The 16,957-nt window shown below is 48.7% G+C and overlaps 1 protein-coding gene across 1 annotated transcript in view; it reads left to right on the top strand.

Annotated features, from left to right (window-relative positions):
- Positions 1-16,957, top strand: part of ABCA13 (ATP binding cassette subfamily A member 13) — a 369,210-nt gene that overhangs the window by 153,602 nt on the left and 198,651 nt on the right. The window contains exons 32-35 of the mRNA XM_025853136.2: positions 9,767-9,881; positions 11,117-11,446; positions 13,263-13,332; positions 13,846-13,977. Coding sequence (XP_025708921.1) covers positions 9,767-9,881; positions 11,117-11,446; positions 13,263-13,332; positions 13,846-13,977 — 647 coding nt within the window. The remainder of the gene's footprint in view (positions 1-9,766; positions 9,882-11,116; positions 11,447-13,262; positions 13,333-13,845; positions 13,978-16,957) is intronic.

The following is a 16,957-nucleotide window of genomic DNA, read 5'->3' as shown; positions in this document are numbered from 1 at the left end:
TCCATGTCTTTTTCATCTATAATCAGCCAGCAGCCCCAGGAACTGATGTTTTGAGGGGCTGACGCTGGGAAACGGTCCCCTGGGACGGCAGACTTGGGTGTGAGCAGGATGCAGTGCAATTTAAGGTTCCTTTCAGCCCCGAGATTCCGGGGTGGTTATCACCGGACAATTTACGATGGGAGCTCCCTGCGGACTTCGTGACTACAAAGAATGTCAAATGTTAATTCATTGCTCCAGAGAGTAAGGCAACTTCATAAAAAGGTGTTCAGCAAAATGAAAACCGCAGCAATACTCTAGAATTGTTTTACACACAAAAAGAAGGTTTCCTTGAAATCAGCCTACTCTCTCCTGGTCGGGGGGCTATTAGGCTCCAGCAGACTCCCCGCGGAGCAGGGAGCCGGACCCAGGGTTCCATCCCAGGACCCTGAGATCATGACCTGAGCCGAAGGCATGTGTTCACCCGTCTGAGCTACCCAGGCGCCCCAGAAATGCAGCTTTATATCCTTTCTCACGACCCTCATAGTCCGCATGGACTCACCTCCCTGCCGGCCAGAGGGGTGTTTTGTTAAAACCCCCGGTCACGGTTTATCCAATTTCCCCGACTCTTCCCCGTCACCAGCAGCCACAATCATGCTTCTCCGAAAACTGTCGCACATGTTCCCACACACCTCGTTCGGCCTTTGAGAACCTGGTAAGAGAAACACAGCCGAAGAAATCGAGGCTCGGACGGGTCACGTTATTCCCCCCCCCCCCGCAAGGTGTCCTGACTTCTGAACGCCCTTCACGCCCCCAGGGAACTAATAATTGCCACTTAATGTTTGCAAAAATTTTGTGTGGGAGCAGGCGTACCCCCTTGGTCACTCAGCTGCCACCTCACTCCGTCCTCTGTGAACGTCTGACTTATATGTTCTTCCGTTTTCCTCAGAGCTCTGGGTTCAGCTGGAGTGTGCAGGTGTCCCGAGGGCTGGGTCTGTTTAGTGCCTGGGGACAACGAAGCTAATTGTCTCCTAATCAAGGGAGGGGTTCAGTGCCAGGAGGAGTGGTGCCAGCCACATTCCCCAACGTCCTCGTGTAGAAACGGGGTGTGTTTCTTCCTCTGGGGAGGGGGAGGGACTGTGGGTTGAATCAATCGCCAAGGACCAATGACTTAGTCCAGCCTGCCCATGTCCTGAAGCCTCCATAAGATCCCAAAGGGACAGGGGCCCGAGAGCTCCCAGGTTGGTGAGCAGGCGGAGATGTGGGGACCATGGGCCCTGGGTGGGGGGCATGGGAGCCCCACGTCCCCTCCCCAGACCCCGCCCCGGACAGGGCTTCTGTCTGTTCCTGAGTTAACCCTCTTATAACAAACCGGTGATCTAGGGAGTAAACCGTCTCCCTGAGTCCTGTGAGCAGCTCCAGCGGCCTCGTCAAACCCAGGCGGGGGCCCTGGGAACCTATGATTTATCCCGTTAAAAAACAAAATTCAACAGAGTACATTGGAAGACCCAGTTGGCTCTATGAAGTGATTCTCGATCAGGCAGCATCCCGTGTGGCAAAGAGAGGGGAGGTCTGAGGTTGCACAAAATGGAAGGTTTTTCTAGAAAGAAAAAGGATTGTTTCAGGCAAGGTCGCCTTCCCTTCGGGGAAGCACTGGGGGTCTTATTAGGTGGATCACCTTATCGTCCTCTGGGAGGAGAGGGCCTTTGTGACAGATTACCTCATTGGTGTAGATGAGAACATTCTGGATTGATGGGATTTAAAATCCCACTCCGGGAGAAATTGAAATTACGGTGAAGTCTTGGTTTGCTGTCCCTGGAGGCAAGTGACTCCACCTGGGGTCTGGGGCTTTCTTTTTAACCACAGGTCATCAGTCACTGGTGATAATCTGGATTTGGGAAGGGCATCAGGAGTGTGTGTGTGGGGGATCTGGTGGGATGAGGCCCTAAATGGGGGACATGATGCTACCTTCAGGTCGTGAGTGGTGGGATTGAGTTGCGTTGTAGGACACCAGCTAACATCTGAGAATTGCTTGGTGGTGGGGGAACCCCTGCCCTCCAAGCTGGGGTTGGGAGCTCAGACCCTTTAATAGGGGAGCTTGATGAAGAGGGTTTTTGTACTCAGAGTCTGAGTTAACAGTTCCAAAAGTCTGTTTCTTTGGCATGTTGGGTCCTGGCAGCCAGTCCGACCTTCCAGTGTTGTGATGGATGGCCTTCAGCATTTGAGATCCCCTCAGAATCTCAGACATGGAATCGTGAGGAGCTGGCATGAAAAGTTGCATTTGGGGGGGCCTGTGGGGGCTCAGTCGGTTGAGCGTCTGCCTTCGGCTCAGGTCAAGATCTCAGGGTCCCGGGATCGAGCCCTGCGTTGGGCTCCCTGCTCAGCGGGGAGTCTGCTTCTCCCTTTTCCTCTGCCCCTGCTCATGCTCTCTCTGGCTCACTCTCTCGCAAATGAATAAATAAAATCTTAAAAAAAAAACAAAAGAAAGGTTGCATCTGGAGTCCAGGTCCACCTCTTGCTGGTCGCAGACCTGGGGCCAGTGACTTGTCACTGATGCTGGTCGGGATCCTCACAGTGATGGGGTACTATTGCCGGCCTGCCCGCCTCACCTGCTTGTGGGGCTCAGCACTGGTGTGCTCGTGAAAACCAGACCTGGAAAGGGGACAAGACTGGCCTGTGAGCAGCCCACACCCTTCTGGGCAGCGCTCACTGCTGGGATGTTCTTCTGGGTCCCATGGTCAGAGCCAAGGTTGGGATCGCTGGTTTCCATGGTGCTGTGTTCAGAGAGGTGTGCGGGCATGTGGGGCACCTCCCTTCCCCCTGACATTCCCAAGAGTTAGCAAACTTGGAATAAGAAAGTGAAGACTGGACATCAAATGCCCTGTCACCCACAGACACCCTTGGGCATCCCTCTGGTGCAGGCTGGGAGGGAGGACACAGCATAAATATACACCCGAGAGGTCCCCCTCCCCGGCACCCCCTCCCCTCCCAGGCACCAGTCACAGGGGCCAAAGCTATTGGGGGAAGGCAGGGGAGCATTGAGCAGGCAGGTATGGGACCTCAGCGTGCTGGCCTGGGTCTCCCAGAGGGAACAGAGAAGGAAGGGGAGGGTAAGGAGGTGGTGGTCCTTCCACCCAGCAGCTGCCTCGTGGGGTTCTGGGTTGGCATCCCACTGCAATGTGGTCTGGGGGTGCTGGAGGAAGTCAGGGGAGCAGTGCGCTGAAGCTGGGCTGATGGGGAAAGACCAGAGCGTATTTCTCTGTGGTTCGTCCCTCCTGTGTGACTTCCATGCAAGCGCTCATCACTTGTCCGTCTTTGAACTCACTGGATGGTGCTGATAGAGGCTGGGCCACAGAGAAAACACTTTTAGCGAGGGGTCATTAGAATGTAAATCGAGCGTTTGCCATCTTCAGAAAAAGCGCTGGTGACAATTAATGTTTATGAAGACCAGAATGTCCTTTTAAAGAGGCTTATATAAATAAGAGCATTTGATTTCCTGTTGGCAGACTTTTTTTTTTTTAAGATTTTATTTATTTATTTGTCAGAGAGAGGGAGAGAGGTTGAGCACGGGCAGGGGGAGTGGCAGGCAGAGGGAGAAGCAGACTCCCCACTGAGCAGGGAACCTGATGTGGGACTCGATCCTAGGACCCTGGGATCATGACCTGAGCCAAAGGCAGACACTTAACCGACTGAGCCACCCGGGCATCCCATGTTTGCAGACTTTTATTGATAGTGCTTTTGTTTGGGTTCCAGAGTAGGGATGAATACATGGAAGAATCTGGAACACCCTCGTTTGCTTTATTCTGTCTGGACAGTAAGGAGCAGATGGACATCCTATTCTGACCTCCCTGACTTTAATATGTTTCTTTTTTTATCGTGGGTTTTATAAGCAAATGATTATCTATCAAGAGTTGAGACAATAGAGGGGAACAAATCCTACTTCGTACCCTCTTCTTACACATCGGTGGTATTTCGTTTTGTTTTGGAGCTGTTCCTCCACGCGGTGTCATGGTGATGCGTCTTTTACATGCTTGACATCGTGAATCTTGCTAAGAGTCAAAGTGTTTGTGCTGGTTCATCTTTGGAAAAGAGTGTGTCCGGCACTTGCCACGTGTCAGGCACAGTGGTTGCCCGGCGTTCGCGGCCAGGAGAAAAAAATGTTCTCCTTGCCTGAAAGAGGCTTGTAGCTTGGGGGACAGGAGGACCACAGGAAGGCCAATAGCAGTGTCCCCTCCTTTGTGGAGGTCCTGGGGAGAGTGCCAAAGGGCCTCATGGAACTATATTTGGACTTTATCAGTTTTCTCTGCATACTTGCAGTATGAGTGTCGATGGTCTTCTTTTCCCAAGAGCTGTTTGAGTAAAGCTTCTTTTAATTTCCAAGTGGAAAGTCTCAGGAATTTCCAAAGTTACTCAGTGTACTTATAGTAAGAAAAAAAAAAATAAATTGAAAACTACTCCAGGAGAGCATTTTTTTCAGTCAGATTGACAAACACTCAAAACTGCCTCATACGCTAACTGCCAACTCCTGTGGATGCATCCTAATTTTTACATTGCCCTCAGAAAACGTCTTTATCACAACCATGTTTTGAATTAATAGCGTTTCTCTCTGTCGACCAATATATAATCTACTCTTGTGAATGATTTATGGGAACTTGGAAAGAATTTTTAATTTCCTGTCTTGGGAGTATAGAATTGGATCTATATTCCTTTTGTTATTTAGGAATTCTCTTTCCTTAAAGTGCAAACTTTCATTTGTCCTAGACTAAGGCAGATAAATCATGGTCCCCCTCCTACTTGATTGTCCCTCTCCCTTCTCCTGTGCTGTTGGCCTTTGAATGCCGTGCACAGATCTTCTGAGCCCCGTGTGTACACGTAAGTCTACCTTGTATGAAAGTAACTTGATGATCGCTGCTTTTTTTCCTTCCTTTCTCCCTCCCGTTTTCCCTCTCTCTCTCCCCCTACATCTCTGTATTCCCATTTGCTTGATGTGCCTTTGCCCTTAAACTTTTCTGAAATGTTTTGTTTCCGGTGAGTCTCTTGTATGTCTCATATACCTTCTTATTGAGGCAAGGTTAGGTGTATAATGGCATGAATTGAAGTTTCGTGTATATATGTTCTTAGTTAAGTATTTTTCTATACTTATGATTTTGCTTTTAAACTCATATTTAAGGGCACCTGGGTGGCTCAGTCCATTTAAGTGTCTGCGTTTGGCTCAGGTCATGATCTCGGGGTCCTGGGATCGAGTCCTGAATCAGGCTCCCTGCTGAGCCGTGAGCCTGCTTCTCCCTCTCCTTCTGCCCCTCCCCCACTTATTCTCTCTCTCTCTCTCTCTCAAATAAAGAAATAAAATCTTTAAAAAACCCCATATGTAACAATGCTTTATTGTTATGCTGGTGGTTATCTTATAATTGCAACTTCATATAAATAATTTCAACCCTTTATATTTGTTTTTACCATGCAAAAAAACCCAAAGTAATTTCTCTTCTTCCATCATTAAATTTTCTTCTCCATGATGCAATTTTGGTTGATATTATCTCAATGTCTCCCCTTGTACCATGAAAGATGCCTATGCTTATAGTCTACGTTTGTGAATGTTGAACAAATAGCCTCTTATTTTGACATTCGCCAACTTATTCTTTCTATCTGATTTATTTCCCCTAACCTTTCAATTTTTGTTTGTTGTATCATTTCTACATTTCAGGGAACATAACATTTCCAGTCTGTCTTGTCATCTGATCTTCCATTTTTGTTTTAGTCTTACTTTTCCTGGAACACAGGTTCCTTGCTTATCATTTTCTTACACTGTAATTTACCGGTCATCCTTGGGTGGGCTAAAATTTGTCTTCCAGTAATTTCCTTAAGGTGATTGTATGAGATAATATAACCTGAGTTCTTATGTGCTTAAAACTCTTTGCAGCATTTATATGTGAGAGGATGGATATGAATGGATATGGATGGATATGAAATCCTTGACTCAGTATTTCCTCAAGTATCTTGTAGAAATGACTCCATTATCTTTGGCCTTGAATGTGATTATGGAGCAATCTGAGGCCACTTGGATATTTTCCCGCTTTTATTTGACCTGGTAATTTTGGAAGGTTGCTAGTGACTTGAAAATTCAATAAATTTAACGGGATACATTTCATTGTTGACCATTCTAGAATAATTGTCCATGGCAGAAGGTAAGACCTTTCAATGTGTAGATTCCAGTTTTCTTGCATGGAAACTTTTGATGGGTTCCAGCATTACCAATTTATTATCTTCCAGCTTGGTTTTTCTGGTTTTTCTTCTTTGGGACTTGGTTCTTCTTCTTCAGGGACTTCAGTTGCATGGATTTCTTTTCCCTGCATTTCTTATCCATAAAATTTCCTCAATTAAAAAAAAATACCTTTTTCTTTATTTCTGTTTCTTTTAGTTGTGTTTCTTATGTCAATTTTTAATGTCCCGTGCCACTTTTTGTGCAATATCAGTTTGACTTGCGCTTCTTCTAATTATATCTTCATTTGTCTGATGGCTACTCTTTCCCTTCTATTTCTTTCTAGGTTCTCCCAGTTCACATTTCCTATCTTCTTGCTCCTATCTTCTTGCTCATCACCGAATTGTAACAATTCTGCTGTAGGGTGTTTTTTAGGTATGGAATTGCCTTATTAAATATTTTTCCATTGATGGCAAAAAATATGTTTGCTATTTTCAACTGCCTCATGTGACCATCTTTTTGGGCACATGTTTTTCATTTGTTGGTAACGGTGGGACTCAACCACCTTTATTCCTTATATAAATGTGCTGGATTTTTGTTCTTATGGTTGTTACTCATTCTGAACGAATTGGGAATTCCTGCCCAGTCATTTGCAAGGGGTCTCACTAGTGGTGAGCACCAGGTGATGTTGATGGCCACAAGGACTGAGCGCTTCCTGCAGATACATGTGGTCTTCACATAATGCTCCTCTTCTCTTTCCCTGGCCATAGGGTCTGGGCACAGGTGTGGCTTCCGATACCACTCCCCTTAACACGCAGCTTGGCACCCACTTAACACATATTGTTCTATGTATCGTACCCTCAGATCATGCCCCTAGAATTTAAGAGGCGCAATTTTGATGGCACCTTCTAGCTCTGCAGAGGGTGGGGTTTTGCTACTGACATCTCTCTTACCCGCTTCCTTGCGTGCCTCCTTCTTGACCTTGATTATTTTCAGCAGCTGTTTCAAGTACTTCCAAGCATTTGTCAAAATCGGAATGAACGTTTTTCCCTTCTCTTGTTGATTTGAGACTTGTTTTCAGGAGTGGGTTAGGAAAGGGTGAGGTACACAAGCCATGTATTCCAACTTCTCATCCCATGCAATTTCTCCCAAGTGGCCTCATTCAGCCATGTACGTGCAGGGCTTCTGGATGTTCTCTGGGATCTGGGGTAGTGGCTGCAGGAACTCCAGAGTTGGGTTCATTCGCGTGCAAGCCTGTCATGACTTTCTCCTTTATGAAGATGCGGCTGGGGGGGGGGGTGGTCCCTAGGACACGCACATCATGGCCCCAGACACACATAGAATCCCGACCCAACGTGACTTCCAGGCAGTAACTCAGATGGAATCTTAACATAATATTTGTGTGGGATACTTATTGGCTCTTCTGTCAGGCTCCAGTTGCTGGAAGAACAGAATTCAATAGCCATCAATGCCAGTGCCCTTTTTATTGTTTTTTAAAGATTTTATTTATTTGAGAGAGAGCGTGCGAGAGCACAAGCCGGGGCTGGGGTGGGGAAGGGAGAGGGAAAAGCAGGCTCCCTGCTGAGCAGGGACACTGACACGGAGCTTGATCCCAGGACCCTGATTATGACCTGAGCCGACGGCAGATGCTTCACCGACTGAGCCACCCAGGCTCCCAGGTCCAGTGCTTTTAAGTAAAAAAGACATTGTTCGTGAACGCATAGACAAACTCTTTTCAAACCCTTCCCATCCCCCAGATAAGCTCTGTATTAGACGTTTTTAACTTTATAAGTGATCCAAGAGTCATTTTTTTGCTGTAAATTGGGTTAGTCTGGGAGAAGAGATGTTGCTTGTGAGATATGCAGGTTTATACAGGATTTGACACTTTCCCTTCGTAGCCTTCTACTTGCCCTGGACACTAGAAAAAACAAGGACCAAAAAGCCTCAGAAAAATCACAACGCTGAGTAGCATATGAGTTAACTACCTAGCGTCTCTGGATAGCATTGGCGTTAACAGATATTGAGCTTTAAAACGCGATTCACCAAGTTGATGGCTCATTATTACCATCTCAGGCAGAAAAATGAACAAAAACAAAGACGTTAACCCACCCTCCCCCTCTTTTTTTACTCATTCACAGTTTCCTTAACAGGTAGTTGGTTTCTAATATGTGGATGGCCTTTGCCAAGCAGAGGAGCTACAGAGGAAGGCCTTACCATCCAGTGGGAAGGGCAGATGGTCCGCACTGCGGTTAACACTCTGAAGGGGAGGTCTGGGGGCTGTTGCAACAGGGGCGCAGCGAGATGGTTCTGTCTCCAGGTCGGCATCTTTGCCAGCACCCTTGTCTTTTCTACACTGCTGCACATCTGCTTTGGCTTTCCCACTCCTTCATGGGCTTTGCCACCTTCACTTCTCTGTCTACACCGCATTCAGTGGTCGTTTTAAAAACCGTACACTTGATAGGTCCCCTCCGCATTTCCCTCTCCCCCTTCCGTCGCCCAGACGTAGAAAATCCTTGCAGGATCTGACCCAGCTGACGCGTGACCCCATCTGCTAACCCACGCCGTCCTTGGCCACTCCAGAGCCGTGCCGCCCTGCTCCCACCTCCAGGCCTTGCACTTGCTGCCCCTCGGCCTGGAGCCATCTCCCTCCAGATCCCTGCGAGTCCTGCGGGACTCATTTCCTTACTTCATCTGCTCTCCGCTCTGATGCTTCTTCTACAGACAAATTGCCCAGCTACCCTGTTGGAGATAAGCATCCCTTCCCACTGGGGCTGAAGCTGTTCTTCCATGTGCTTGACACCACACTGTGTATCTCCTTGTCCTGGCTTGTGTCAGGTGCTTCCCTTCCCCCCCGCCGCCCCCCGAATGCAGGATCCCTTCACGACAGGACCTTTCTCTCTTCGGTTCAATCATGGACCACCTGCCCAGTCAAATGGCTTGCCCCCCCGGGCACCCTCTGTGATGAATTAAACCAACCCATGGCTCAGGGAGCCTCCCTCCCTCTCTTTCTTTCTTAGATTTTATTTATTTATGGGAGACAGCGCGTGCGCACGGGAACAGGGGAGCGGCGAGGGGCAGAGGGAGAGGGACAAGCAGACTCCTTGATGGAGCCCGACGCGGGGCTCGATCTCACGTCCCTGAGACCATGACCTCAGCCAAAACCAAGAGTCAGACGCTTAACTGACTGAGCCACCCAGGTGCCCCGCAACGGGCACTTTTCGGGCATCTTGTAAGGCAATAATCTGTGGTCAACTGAGATCATGCATTGAAGACACACAGTGGTCCCCACTAAGTGGGGGAGGTTGTAGTCATGAATAAATGGCCTGTGTCCTTCTCGCCACCTGCTCTGCCTAGGAAGGTGTCCGCAGTGATTGGGGGTGGGGGACCAGCCAGAGCGTCTCCCTCGTGAGTTCGCGTGCCTACGAAACCAGGACACCCGCCAGCCGTCCCGTTGAAATGGACAAATGAGATGTTGCTCCTTGAAAGGGTTTGTCACTTGTAAGGACAACGTGAAAACGCGCGCACGCCTGAGCCGGAATCTGAGTAGAACCACTCTCCTTGCCCTTGGGTGTTGACGGGAATATTTCCTTGCAGATTTCTGAACAATGTCGGCTTCTTTTTCCCTCTGATAATGATGCTGACGTGGATGGTGTCTGTGGCCGCCATGGTCCGAAAGCTGGTTTACGAGCGAGAGATCCAGATAGAAGAGGTAATCAGCTGAGTGCTTGCCGGGGGGGACCAACAGGGGCGGCGGGGGCCTTTGGAGCCGAATTCTGTCCCGTAACACCCCCGGACTCAGTTTTGCCTGCTCTCCTCTCCGCCGGGGTTCCCGTGCACAGCCGGGAGGGGGCCCCGGGGGGAAAGCATTTCACGTTGAAGCCTGACGCCCTGCCAGGTTAACGGGTGTTTCCTGTGGGGATGGAAGGAAGCCCAAGGTCTGGCACGCCAGGTTCAAAGAAGGGGGCCAGCATTGCCCATCAGCAATTCTTCTACAACCTGAAAAGACCTAAGGGCGGACTTCCCACCTTGATTTATGGTTAGATGGCTTCACGGCCGCCTTGCTGTTTTTGTTTTAATATCGTTAAAACCGGATACTATCAAAACTGCTGTTAAGAGTGAAAGTTCCTGAAAGTACCCGGTGAAGGCTGGCCTCCGTGGAGGATGGGTGCACGTTACCCCCTTGCCTTCTATTAACTGAGGTGAAGGAGCGGCGAGGTCAAGTGCCGTGTTCACCTTTAGTTCTGACTGGGACTTGCACTGCTGTTTCCCATGTCATTCACCTATTTAGAACGGATTTTTTCCTGCATTTCTGTGCTTCCTCCCCATCCAGCGGGGCCCCCAGACGTGGGGACTGGGGACCGGGGGCCAGTCATGCTGAATTGGTCTCCTTTTACCAGGGACCAGCCCCACCCTCCAAGATACCCCGATGTTATAGACAGAAGACAGGAGGTTTAACAGATGCATTAATTTTGTTGTTATTACTTTAAGCTGAGTGGTTTTGCAAAATGCATTCTAACACTCACACGAGAGACGCCCAACTCGAACAGCTTAAGGCCCAGTATTTCCCCCTCCCTTCGTTTTTCTGTTTGTCCTCATTAAACCAAACCAACACAACCAAAATGATGGAAGATTAAAAAAGAAGGAAAACAACTAAAAACACCAAAATGTAAAAAGGAGGAAAGAAACAAAACCAGCAAAGTCCAAATGGATAAGGGAGCACCTGGGAGCTGGGGTCTGCCCCTGCCCTTCCGCTGTGTGGGCTCACGGCTGTGACCTCCCCAGGGGAGCGTTCGCTAGAACGGATGCTGGGCTCTGGGGTCTGTGCGGGGCTGATTTCCACGCTGACCCCAACATGGAAGTTTCGAGTGCCACCTCTCTCCCATGATCTGATCTGTTCTTTCTCAAGGATCCGGGTGATAGCTCTGCATTTCGTTCTTTTGACAGTACATGAGGATGATGGGAGTGCACCCCACCATTTTCTTCCTGGCCTGGTTCCTGGAGAACATGGCCATGTTGGCCTTAAGCAGCGCCGCCCTGGCCGTCATTCTCAAAGTGAGCGGCATCTTCGCGCACAGCAATGCCTGTATCATTTTCCTGTTTCTCCTGGATTTTGGGGCGTCGGTCATCATGATGAGTTACTTCTTGAGTGTGTTTTTCAGTCAAGCGAACACAGCCGCCCTCTGTACCAGCCTGGTGTATATGATCAACTTTCTGCCCTATATCGTGCTGTTGGTTCTCCATAACCAACTGAGTGTTGTCGTTCAGACGTTTCTGGTAAGTGCGGTGTCTTTTCTTTCTTTTTTCAAACTGCTGTATCTACCCAACCGATCAGTCATGACATCCATCCATCGGTCTGTCATTTTCAGATCTAGGTGGGCTTCCTGATACCAGCCTCTCTTTATTCGGCTCCCAGAGGCAGACCTTGCAGCTGCCATTGATTGGCATTGCAGTGATTTTGCTAGAAGGCAGCCCGTGAAGAATTGGCGCTTTTCATGTAATGGGGACTCTCCTCTGGAGACTTTTTGGAAATCGGTCGCACCCCAAAGGCAGCGTAGGACCTCCGTGTCTCTTTGTTTCCTGGATGGAAAGAGCTAGCTTTCCAAAGCTATTCTAGCAGCAAAAATTAAGCATTTTTCTTGAAGCATCAGGAATGACCTCACATTAAGTGGAAAGATCCCTCCGTTAGCGATGTCGGAATCATTCATCCGTTTAAAGTGCACCTCCCGAAAAAGTACAAGACTTCCGTTAGGTGTGCGATGTGAAATACATAGAAGAGGCACACTCATTCCTTCTTGGATGAGAAGTGCCTGGCGGGCGCAGGGAACTCTGTCCACAGGGAAGGGACAAGTGCGTGGCTGAGGACGGTGCACTCCAGAGAGCCAGCCCCAGATCTCTCTTCCCCACCTGCCCACAGGTCAGGCCAGGTTCCCCAACTGCAGTGTGTTGGGAGGTGTGACTGGAGCCACCAAGGGAGAATTTGGAAGGTGTCAAGGAGGGGTAGAATCTCAGGGCTCCTCCAGGGCACTTGAAGGCCCTCAGAGGTTACCTGTCCCTGAACAGCGTCATGACGGCTGATGGACCCTTGCCTGTTGGGACGGTGTCACTTTCTCGGCTCACTTGGAGCCTCAGGGTAGAATTCCTCTGTGAAGGCCACGTTATTTTTCTCCAGCATCCATAAAGCTCCATGGTTCCTACTGGCCATGGACACACAGCACGATGAAGAAATGCCACCTTGGATCAGGATTTTAATCCATTGATAGGTGCTCACCAGTTCCAGGTAGCTGATGTCACACCTGCAATAATTCGGAACCAATAATTTTGGGTTAGTGTTCATTAGCTGTTTCCAGAATCATTAAAACTCCTGGGATCCCTTACCTCCCTTCCACGCCCCCATACTCCTTCCAGGTAGGAAAAGAGCCCACTGACCACCTGGCCTGAATTTCAATTACTGTCATGTGTGTTTTTACTTCAGTCCCTCTGTTTAAATGTTCCAGCATACACCGTTGGATTTCCTTTGTGCATGTTCAAATGTTTCTTTGCCAAAAAAAGAAAAAAGAAAAAAGAAAAAATCTAACTCTGGTACACGATCTTTTTAAGTGTAAAATACATGCTCAGTGGGCTTTTTTGTGGACGTAGGACCTGTCCAGTGGAAATAAAGCAGCATTTTCCTCCAGTGGGCTCTCTCCCTAGTGCAGCATTGTGTGGATGTGCCCTCAGTCTGCCCGCAGCATGCTCCAGGGCATTCACTTAATAATAAAAAACAAGAAATCGCTCCGTTCTGTTCTCCACTGTTTTGAGTTACGCATTTCTGTATGTGGTGCATCGGGTCTATGGCATTTCAAGCATTGCAGTAAAGAGAAAGAATTCTTCTCCACATTAAAAACTAGCCTGTTATCAGGCTTTTCAGAGTGGGCTGACGTTCCGCTCCGTCTTCCGGGTTCAGATATTGAAATCACCGCCCGGAGCGATGCTTTGGCGTCGCTCGGTGGGAACACCCTGTGACTTCTCTGTTTGGATTTAGTGCCGTGGGTTTTCTGGGGTCTCCATCAAGCACTAACGTGCTATTTCTCTCTCCATTCCCCATGGGCAGTGCCTGCTCTCCACCACCGCCTTTGGACAAGGAGTGTTTTTCATCACCTTCCTGGAAGGGCAAGAAACAGGTAAGGAAGGGGAGGCTTTTGTAAAACGAGACCCAGTGATTCAGGTTTTTAGGCATTTCCAGTTGGTCCTGTTGCAAGCGCTGGAGGAGAAGGTCTTTATTACAAGTGGAACGTTTGGGTTGAGACGCTGGCGTTTGCCTCAGCTGCTGTGAATACCCCCCACGACCCAGTTGCCCTGGATAGATGCATTTTGGTGAGGCAACAAATCGAGATAGAAGTAAATCAACACACACACACACACACACACACACACACACACACACACACACAAGATCGTAAATGTTAGATATTCAAATGTGGTTAAAGCCACTCCACCTGATTTCCTTGAAATCCACGTGAGATTAAGCAGGTTCCCAATTCATTTGAGGAATTGTGATCCGCGGGGATGACCTGCCTTTTGTCTCGGCTGCGTTCACCTTTGCTTTGAGGTTCTAGAACGCACGAACTCACTCACCTGAATCTGCCCTGAGCGAGGGTGCGCGGTTCTGACTCTGACCTTTTTCTTCCTTCCAGGGGTTCAGTGGAGTAACATGTACCAGCCTCCGGAACAAATGGGCATGACATTTGGCTGGGTTTGCTGGATGATTCTCTTTGATTCAGGCCTTTATTTTTTATGTGGATGGTACTTGAGCAACTTGATTCCTGGTAAGAATTCTGCACGGTAAGAGATGCCCCAAATAAGCTAAAAAAACAGTTTAAAGCAATATACATGAATATTAGAAGAATAAGTAATTATTCTAAATTTAAATGAGACCTCAGAGAGGGCGTTCGTAGGATGTGTTTTAGAGGGAGGTGTGACTGTTTGGTGAAGGTGAAGAAGAGATGGGCTGCCTGAGTCCTGAATGAAATGGTAAAGGCCACCCGAGGATAGAACGGAAGTGCCTCCATCCTGACGGACCGCCCCTCCCCCCCGCAACCCGGCCACCAGGCGGCTTCCCAAGTAGGTTTCTGTCAAAGAACAGGGAAGACCTAGGGTCACGGTTCTCAGGATCAGGGATGTGGGGAGTGAGGGCAGGAGGGCCTGGGGGCACGTGCTTCCTTGGCCCCATGGGGACCAGGTCGGGCAGGAGTCGGAGGCGGTGTGCAGCAGGAGTGGAGAGATCTTTCTCTCTGCCAGGTCAGCTGGGGACAGAACCTGGAGGAAAACCAGGCTGAGAATGAGGGGCTGTGCAGGGGGCTGGGGCCAGGTGTCACCTCCAAACCCGGAGTGTCAGCGGTGTCAAGTGTGGCATTTCTCCCATGGTGTGGCAGGTGCGTCCTGGAGGCCGTGGGAAGCTGGGCCACCAACAGCAATGGTTTTCCCTGCTGGGTTCGTGGGGAAGGAGGTACGCGTACCACACGCTTGGCTCAGGCCGAAAAGAGCAGAAACAGCTTTTAAAGTTTCTTTATCTTATATTTTTAGCAGTAATGTTTTGATGATATTCTATGCCCTTACTGAAATGACTTGTGATTCTGTCTCTGTATTTTCCAAAGCACCTGGATATTTCAAGTGGCATCTAACCTTTAAAGTTAAGAACTGAGAGAGAGAGAGAGAGAAAGAAAGAGGGAGAGAGAGAGAGACTTAGAGAGAGAGAGATGTTCTAATCATACACACATTGACTATGAAAGGATGCAAAGACAATCCGTCCATTCTGTTTTCAGACTTGGAACGCTCATGTGTCATTGAGGGATGAGTAAAAATCCAAATGAAAGGTGCCATTGACAAGATTATCTTACAGAAAATCAGGAACACACGGCCTTTAAGAATTAGAGAGCGCGCATCAACCTGCAATGTGTTTTATTTTGGAATTTTAGATTGCATGGTCTGGGGACTTTGAATAAAATTAAAGAAAAACTGGATTCTAGGAAATAAGAAGTTAAAAAAAAGTTAACTGAGGAATACCAAGGTGAAATAAAATCGAATGAGAAGCACTGGATATTAAAAGGCAGCTAGCCGGCATGGGGGAGGGATGTTAGAAATTACGCACGTGGTGTCGATGTTAAAATGTTTGAGGAAGGGGGTCGCGAGCAAAGGCATAGGGTGCTAAGTCACGGCCGGGGACGGGAGGGTGGCGGGTGTCCCCGGAATTGGGAGAGAGGCAGACAGGTGGCTGCAAGGAGACAGACAGACGGGCCTCGCAGACTGATGCTCTCCCTGGTGAGGAGACACACAGACCGAGTGAAACAGAAGAGAAATGGAACAGTCATTAACCAAGGAGAGGAAAAACCGAGCTTTGCACAGTCAGGGCTCACCGCACTGAACACAACATTAAGGGACAGAGACCTACAGCTACATAAATAATGGTGATGTGTCCACAGACAAGCATAAACCCCAGCAAAGACAGGTTGCCCTTGGCAGTGCAGAGATCCGCAGGAAATTTGGGCAGGAATCCAGAAGGAGCTGAGTTCTCCCCTCCTCCTTTAGGGCAGGAGGCACGGTGGGAACGTTGTCCTATCTTAAAGTAAGGCATTTCCAGCGAGCGAACCCCCGGTCCTGCTCACGTCTGCAGGTGCAGCCTGCTTCAGGACAGAGACAGACGGGGAGATGGAGACAGAGATCCTGGGAAAGAGGGTTGATCGGCAGCTTTTGCAAGCGCGACTGAGTCAGATCTGAAGCGGGGCAGCAGCTGAAGCTGTCAGGGGAAGCAGGTGGAGAAGGGCTTTGGGTTTGATGATGATGATGATGATGGTGGTGGTGGGAGCCCGGGAGGCTCTCTCATGGTTGCAGTGTCTCCTCAGGGCCATCGGGGGCCGGGGAAGGTAAGGTGGGGAGGAGATCGGGCGACCGGAGAGGGAGGAGCATGTCTCAGCTGGGGCGCCCCGTGCCACGCTCAGCGTCCCCTGCAGGTGCTTGTCATGGGCGGGAATTAGATGTTGAGGTGAAGGCTCCAGCCGCTGGGGAAGGAAGCAAAACACAGCAAGACAGGGATGTCAAAACCAGGAGACAGACCAGCGTTGTTGGCAGGTCACATGCAAGAATCAGATGAAGAAAGGCAGGACCAATCGGATGACTGATCTCAAACGCACAGACGGGAAAACCACCAGCTTTGCTGTGTGTCAGCAATAAATGGCGACACGGTAACATTCTCAAGAGCAGTAAAATATCTCGGTGTGAATCCAATGTAGAAGAGAGTGTGTATCAAATAAGAGAGTAAAAAAATTTGGCAGTGGGGCACCTGGGGGGCTCAGTCAGTTCAGCAGCTGACCCTTGATTTTGGCTCAGATCAGGATCTCAGGGTCGTGAGATCAAGCTCCACGTTGGGCTCCTCACTGGGCGTAGAGCCTGCTTAAGATTCTCTCTCTCCCTCTCCCCACTCCCCACGCTCCCTCTAAAAAAAAATGGTGAACATAAATTAGATTTGAATAAATACAAAGAGATGCCATGTTCCTTAATGTGGATATTTACCATTTTAAGTGTGTTGATTTTCTCCACATTAATTTATGCCATTTCGTATGAAGCGCTGTGTTAACATAACAAAACCCACATAAATCGTTTAAATAAAAAATACTAAAAAGGGAATTTGGTTTTGATTCATGAAATGTTTCTAAAGGGCAGCTAGAAATGTAAATTAATGACAGTGGTCAAAAACTGTTGAAAATAATGAAGGGGACTGGTGGCTGATGACCACACAGAACCTCACTGTAA

This window comes from Callorhinus ursinus, unplaced genomic scaffold (genome assembly GCF_003265705.2).
Source record: "Callorhinus ursinus isolate GAN/ISIS: 27379988/994484 unplaced genomic scaffold, GSC_fseal_2.0 scaffold60, whole genome shotgun sequence".
In the NCBI taxonomy this organism is placed as follows: Eukaryota; Metazoa; Chordata; class Mammalia; order Carnivora; family Otariidae; genus Callorhinus; species Callorhinus ursinus.
Note: the sequence above shows the minus strand (reverse complement) of the source record. Positions and strands in the feature narration are given on the sequence as shown.